Source organism: Rhipicephalus sanguineus, chromosome 2 (genome assembly GCF_013339695.2).
Source record: "Rhipicephalus sanguineus isolate Rsan-2018 chromosome 2, BIME_Rsan_1.4, whole genome shotgun sequence".
Lineage (NCBI taxonomy): Eukaryota > Metazoa > Arthropoda > Arachnida > Ixodida > Ixodidae > Rhipicephalus > Rhipicephalus sanguineus.
The window spans coordinates 146,964,813-146,970,812 of NC_051177.1; the positions used below are offsets into that span (position 1 = coordinate 146,964,813).

At 47.0% G+C, this 6,000-nt stretch overlaps 1 protein-coding gene across 2 annotated transcripts in view; it reads right to left on the bottom strand.

The window, feature by feature from the left end:
• LOC119383774 (uncharacterized) overlaps positions 1-5,131 on the bottom strand; it is a 73,282-nt gene extending 68,151 nt beyond the window's left edge. For both annotated transcript variants that reach the window (XM_049412673.1, XM_037652073.2), the window contains exons 1-2: positions 4,853-5,131; positions 1,497-1,648 (exon numbers count right to left, since the gene is read on the bottom strand). In XM_049412673.1, the coding sequence (XP_049268630.1) occupies positions 1,497-1,648; positions 4,853-4,877 (177 nt within the window). In that variant the 5' untranslated portion in view covers positions 4,878-5,131. The remainder of the gene's footprint in view (positions 1-1,496; positions 1,649-4,852) is intronic.
• Between the last annotated feature and the right edge of the window lie 869 nt (positions 5,132-6,000).

Here is a 6,000-nt window from a genome sequence, read left to right on the forward strand (position 1 = left end):
TACAGTTTTCGTAAAGTTCACTTTCGTGTATCAGTTGTTGAGATGGACAAATGTGCAGTTTTCTTTTTTCTTTTTTTTTTACGTAAAGCCACACTGAAAATAAAAGGAAGCCTAGAGTGCTGAACCCCTTAACCAGGGAAATGCTCACTCAAGAAGAAACCTGCCTCAAGGAGCTTTTTTTCCTAGAAATTTTCAAGTCAAGATATTTCTTTTACGGAAATGCAACACGGAAGAAAAACTGTTATTTAACGCTATGCAATGCTTCTTTTTCAATTCAGAAGTTCGTATTATAGTATGACAAACCTCGAAACACAACACACTGGCAGTGTGACAGTCAACCTCCAACACATATTCATTTATTATCGGTGTAGCCACTCTACTCAAGCAACACTGCAATTTCGCTGCCAGCGAAACTCTCTGCCTTTTCACTCGGCATTGGACATCTGGCACAATTCCCGCTAAACTGATGAGTCCTGATGCCCAGATGGTTGTGCGTGTATGAATGCAATCATCACTTGGTTTACCACAAAACCAAAGTGGTGACATCTGGAAGGCAAGCATCTCACCATTGTTCATTAATTCTTTTTGAGATAAGGTAGCTCAAGTTATGCCCAAATAACAGTGTGCATCACTTGAATTGTGCAGTTTGTTGAGAGCTACAGGGCACGTCAGACAGCCTGGACTGAGGACCGGTTGAAGAGTGCCTCCTTTGTCGGCCTCTGGTTGCCCTTTTTACGGCGATTCTGTCTAGTGCCGGGATCAAGGAGAACTCACGTAGGCAAGATTTGGGGTGGCAACAACACCGACAGAACTGCAATGTTGTTTCGGAGCATGTAGACATGCACTATGGCAGACGCCTCGGATATAATGTCCAAGTTCGTTTTATTTCTGCAGTTTCGAATGCCTGCCTATGGTCATGTCTGCACGTCACCTCAAGAAAAGGCAACGTCCACGTCAACAACGCGTCTGCGCTAGTAGGCATGCCGATTGGTGGAGCTGTCCTTAATAAGATGTCCTAGTCTTTATCCAATACGTCTCGTAAACCAATCGCATTTGTCCCTTGCATCGTAACGCAAGAGATCGTAACGCTAGTGACGTATTCAGTTGCTCTTAGGACTCGCCGTGGGTTGGACACCTGTCGTACTTTCCAAAAAGGAACAGTGGCAGTACGAGGAGCATTGGCGTGCCCAGAAGCGCAAGTCCACTCGTCGCCGCTGAGCCAATGCCACCGACGACGGTCGGGCAAGTGAAGCCAAATGCAAGCGCGACGCCTCGCCATTGGAGCACTCCCCCAGCATCGCTGGTCTTCCCTCTTTGCTAACAGTCGGAAGGGCTCTAAACTTTATGGTGCCAGACGAATGGAATATTCACGTGCCGATCAGACGCACACAATAAGGTTCTCTCCCTCTCTTTGCACAACACGCCGCTAGGTCTTGTTTTCAGTTGGCCGAAACAAGAATGCACGAAGTTGGCATGAAGTCCCACTCTGTACTCACCTGTCGAGCTGAGGTTCTCCGCGTCACCACGCCCCCCAAGGGCTGGACGGGTTTGCGTGTGCGGCGCCCAGCTGCCTGCGCTGGTGTAGTCTGCAGGTCAGCTGCTGCCATGGCATCTGTGGTGTCTTCAGCTGCCACGTCCTCCTCGGCCTCTATTGTTTGCAGGAAGAACATATAATTAGGGTATGAAGCCAATGACTTTCCCAGCACATATTGAAACCATCCAGTACTGATGACAATGTACATAAAAGCATACTCACTACAGTGACCAATAAATGGAATGAATGCAGTACAAAATGTGACACATGGCAAATCTGGTCTCTCAATTCCCCGATAACATGGTCCGCAATGCTGTACGATCAGTGAAGCAAACCAGTTTCTTGTATGCAACTGGACACGGAAAACGTAAACGATAGGGCGGGCACAAATCAATGGAGATATGCTCACAGCACCTCTGTTTATGGTTTCTACACTACGCACGTGCACAAGTTGGAGGACGATTGGAGAATATTGTAGGAGAAATTGAAGAAGAGCGAAAGTGGGAAAGGAATGGAGTCACTGTGAAATTTAACCAGGGATGTTACGTACGATTGGTTAGTGTGGCACGACCAGTGTCTACTGAGTGGTCAATCCACAACCAGTTGAATGACAGAGATGAGGAAATGCATTGGATTACAGACAAGGACTGCTGGCAGGAATCCTTCCACAAGGTTTCGATGGAACGTCCTTTATTTACATTAAACTATCGTTAACCCCTTAAGTGCTTTATTTTTTTGAAAATTTCCCAACCAACAGTGCCTATTTTTTTTTTATTGCTGATTTCGAATCTGATTGTACTAAAAAGGAGCTTGTCGATGTTGAAAAAAATATTTGTACCACATACTCAGTCGAATCAAAACACGGAATAACGCAAGAGGGCCTGTTGCAGCTCCTGCACCAAAATCGAGTCTCCTTTCTCAACTTTTTCCCGTTTTCTCCTCGCTTCCGAGAGCAAACGACGCACATTTGAAGAAACTGCTGAATATATTCCATAAGGTCATCTGGCAATGACAAGTTGAAAGCCTTGCCTGGAATGGCCAAGAATGGAAAGCGAGGAGGCTTCACAGGAGGATTGTCCGCGCATCAAGCAGGATCCACTGGCGAGCACTCGCGATGTTCGCTTCCAAGCTGTTTTCATCATCACCGGAGGAGATGCTCAATTCACCGCCTTCGCTGTCTTCACTTCCGGTCACAAGATAAACATCTGTATCCGAATTATCATCTCTCGAAGAAGATGACGAAAATGACAAGCCTCTTTTTCGTGTTGACGAGCCAGTTATGCATGGGTGACCACCACCGCAAGCCATCTTTTCATACAAAAACCGCGCTCTTTCTGCAGGAGAAAAATAAATTGCCAAGTAAATGCTGCCATCTGGTGGATTACACGTAATCTAAGCTGTAGAAGAGTGCCTCTTGTCCTGAACGCTAGAGGGGAGTACCTATTCCGCTAGGACGAGCTCTGCTCGTCCAAAGCAGTTTGGGGACAGTTTGGGCAGGACGAGCTCTGCTCGTCCAAAGCAGTTAAGGTGTTAAAGACTGCAAAGGTAGTTTTAAAATTATAACCTCGAAATGAGAAGGCAATCCTGTAAATGGGCAAATACATGCCCATCTTTACTGAAGAAGGCACGGCAAGTTGATCAGTTCATGAACACCGATTGGCTGCTCTATACAATGCACACACTGGCCTCACAGGGGCTGAACCTCATACACTGCAGAATTTCCTCACTTGCAAAATTCAAAATGGAACTAAAATGCGAGCCAACGATGGAAAGTGAAGCTGAGTATATCGGACTGTCCCATGGGAAAACGGTATTTGAGGTCAATTTACCAAAACAATAGTGCTGCCGGAATGTTTCAGTGGCTTTCCAAATAGCGTCTAACGCCAGAACAATACTAAAATCACGATGTGCCAAGGCCCATAAAAACACTGTTTATTGGCAGCAAGGAACAAACTTTAGACTTAATTGATACATACTAACGTAACTCATGCCCTGAAAAGATGTAAGCAACCGACCACTGCCACACTGTTCTCAGCAGCGGACACAAAGCTTTTTTTTTGGGGTGGGAAATTTATTAATAAAGCTATGTCGACGTTAACGCTGATGTGTAGTGAAACCCTAGTGGCCTCCGAGCTGCTCAATGCAGACTGTAAAAGCCAATTTATACTTGTCCTGCTACTCTTGATATCAGAGTATTGAAGTGCAAGTAGATACAACCATCTGGCTGGTCATCCATGTAAGCTTTAATACAATGATAACCAATGAGGAGCCCAGCTCTCCCCTCCACTACAACTGATATATCATACGAAAACACATCAACGGGCAGTATTTCACCAGCTGACCCCACAGGGCGAATAGAAAGACCTATGCAGCAACCTGCGCGTTTGAGCACGCGCCGATGTCCTGAAATTTGAAAGCACGGCTGTCTGTACTACAACAAGCGTTTACCACTTGTTGGCACCTGCTAAAACGAGCAAAAGTGAAGCTCTCAGTCTCTTTCATTTAACGCGGCTGAAGTGTGTTGCGAAAGACAAAAGGCGCATACATGCAAGGGATCTCCTTTCCTTGGCCCCACTCCTTTTTTTTTTTTCTTAAGTTCACAAGTTCCGAAAAGCATCGCACAGCTGTAAACGCGCCGGCAGAACCTTTCACGAAACTGTGACGACGAGAACGATGGAAATACGGGTGTCACGATAAAACACGCGCTCGTTTTTTTCTGAGATTCGAGTCACCTCTCACGTTCACTTCAAATAATCATCGCACAGGCAGCAAATACGCGACTTGGACATTCGTGCGCCCCATCTCAGACCTCGAAAAGAAAAACGAAAGCGCCGTACACGGTACAGTTTGGCCGAGACTAACCGCAAGACAACCTTCCCGACTAGACACGAAAGAAATCCAAACAAAATAAGGCAAGCCCCGCCGGGGGAGCGCCACCGCTTCAAAACGCGATAGCTCCGCAGTCAACGAGGGCGCCCGTTCCAAGCGCGCTCCTGATCTTTCGAAGCTATCCGCCGGCTGAAATTCTCGCGCACTTTGCCAGGTCGATTCCTAAACGAACGATGACAGCCCCGCAACAGAGAGAACGTGTTTGCGGCGATAAATTCGCTCGAAATTTCAAATGCAGAGGGAGCGATGTGCAACATCGACGGCGAAGCCGCTCTGCACGCACGCACGGGTAACGTTCGCGCAAGCGCCAACCGCGGGCTAACAAAAGCGCGCGGACACAGCCACCGCGTCGCGATCGCCTGTGCTGCAGCTAGGGTCGCGTGGTCACAGGAAATTAGCCGTTATGTTAGTGAGAAAAGGAGGTCTCACCTCGTTTGACAGAGACGTCCGCCATGTTTACAAGCAGGGCGGGCGCCGAAGCTAGCCAAGCGTCGTCGGCGGTTGGTTCGTCGTGGCCACAAGATGCGGCAGCGCCGTGTCTTCAGGCCGGCGCAGCGGCCATTCGGGCTGATGATGCCGTGGTGGGCATAAGCGGCAACGGACCCAGTCGTACGGAAGCGTCGCAAAATAAGAACCCGGCAGCCAAGCGATCAGCTTCATGGATGCATACGATTACATGGCTGCTGCTGCGAAGTGGCCTAGGGAACCAAAGCCTGCCACAGCAGCGAGGAAAATGAGAAAACCGCTTTTTCGCTTCCCTAGTTGGTTGGTGATAATGATAGCTACCAGGGTGTCGGAACGAAATGTTTTTCGTTTCGGTTTTAGTTTCGTTCCACTGCAAAAAGTTCCGTTCCGTTTCTGTTCCGGAACGAAAAAAAAAATGTTCCGTAACGGTTCGTAACGTTTTTTTATGGAAAAATTTGAAGCTAAAGTAATCATAAAAAAACATTTGATTTGTGATGTAGTTATTTGCCTTCCTCCTAAGAAAGCGGGACAAGGGTAAAACACGTTCTTCAGAGGAGCGGAAGTAACATGTACGATTAATTCCTACCAACTAGCACAAACCAGTATACCCTTCAAAGTTATAGTATTTATTTTTTCCAAATTCAATCACGATTTTTAGTGGGCTCAGCGCTTTGTGTCAAGGGAGTGAGCACGATCTCAGAAGCAGCACGTCACTGAGTGCACTCTGTGGTGTGCGAGACCGCTGTTTTGATAAAAAAAAAATCACAGCATACCCACGGAGTGAATGATGATGAGTGGGCGAAGCTGCGGAGGTTCATCGGTAAACCGTGAATCTTCCGTGAATTCTGCCCAGTACATCATCACCGACGTGAGATCGGGCGCGTTTATACTAAAGGTTCGATGAGTTATGACGACTTGCAGCTCACTTTAATTTTACATGTACGCTGTGAATTTTCATTGTTTAGCAAACCATTGCTTTAGAAAACATCTGGCGTCTTTCGTTAAGCAGCTGGCGTCTTTTCGTTTTGCTTTAGAAACATCTGGCGTTCTTTCGTTTGGCTTTTAGAAAACATCTGGCGTCTTTCGTTGGTTTATTTCATCAATCAACGGCG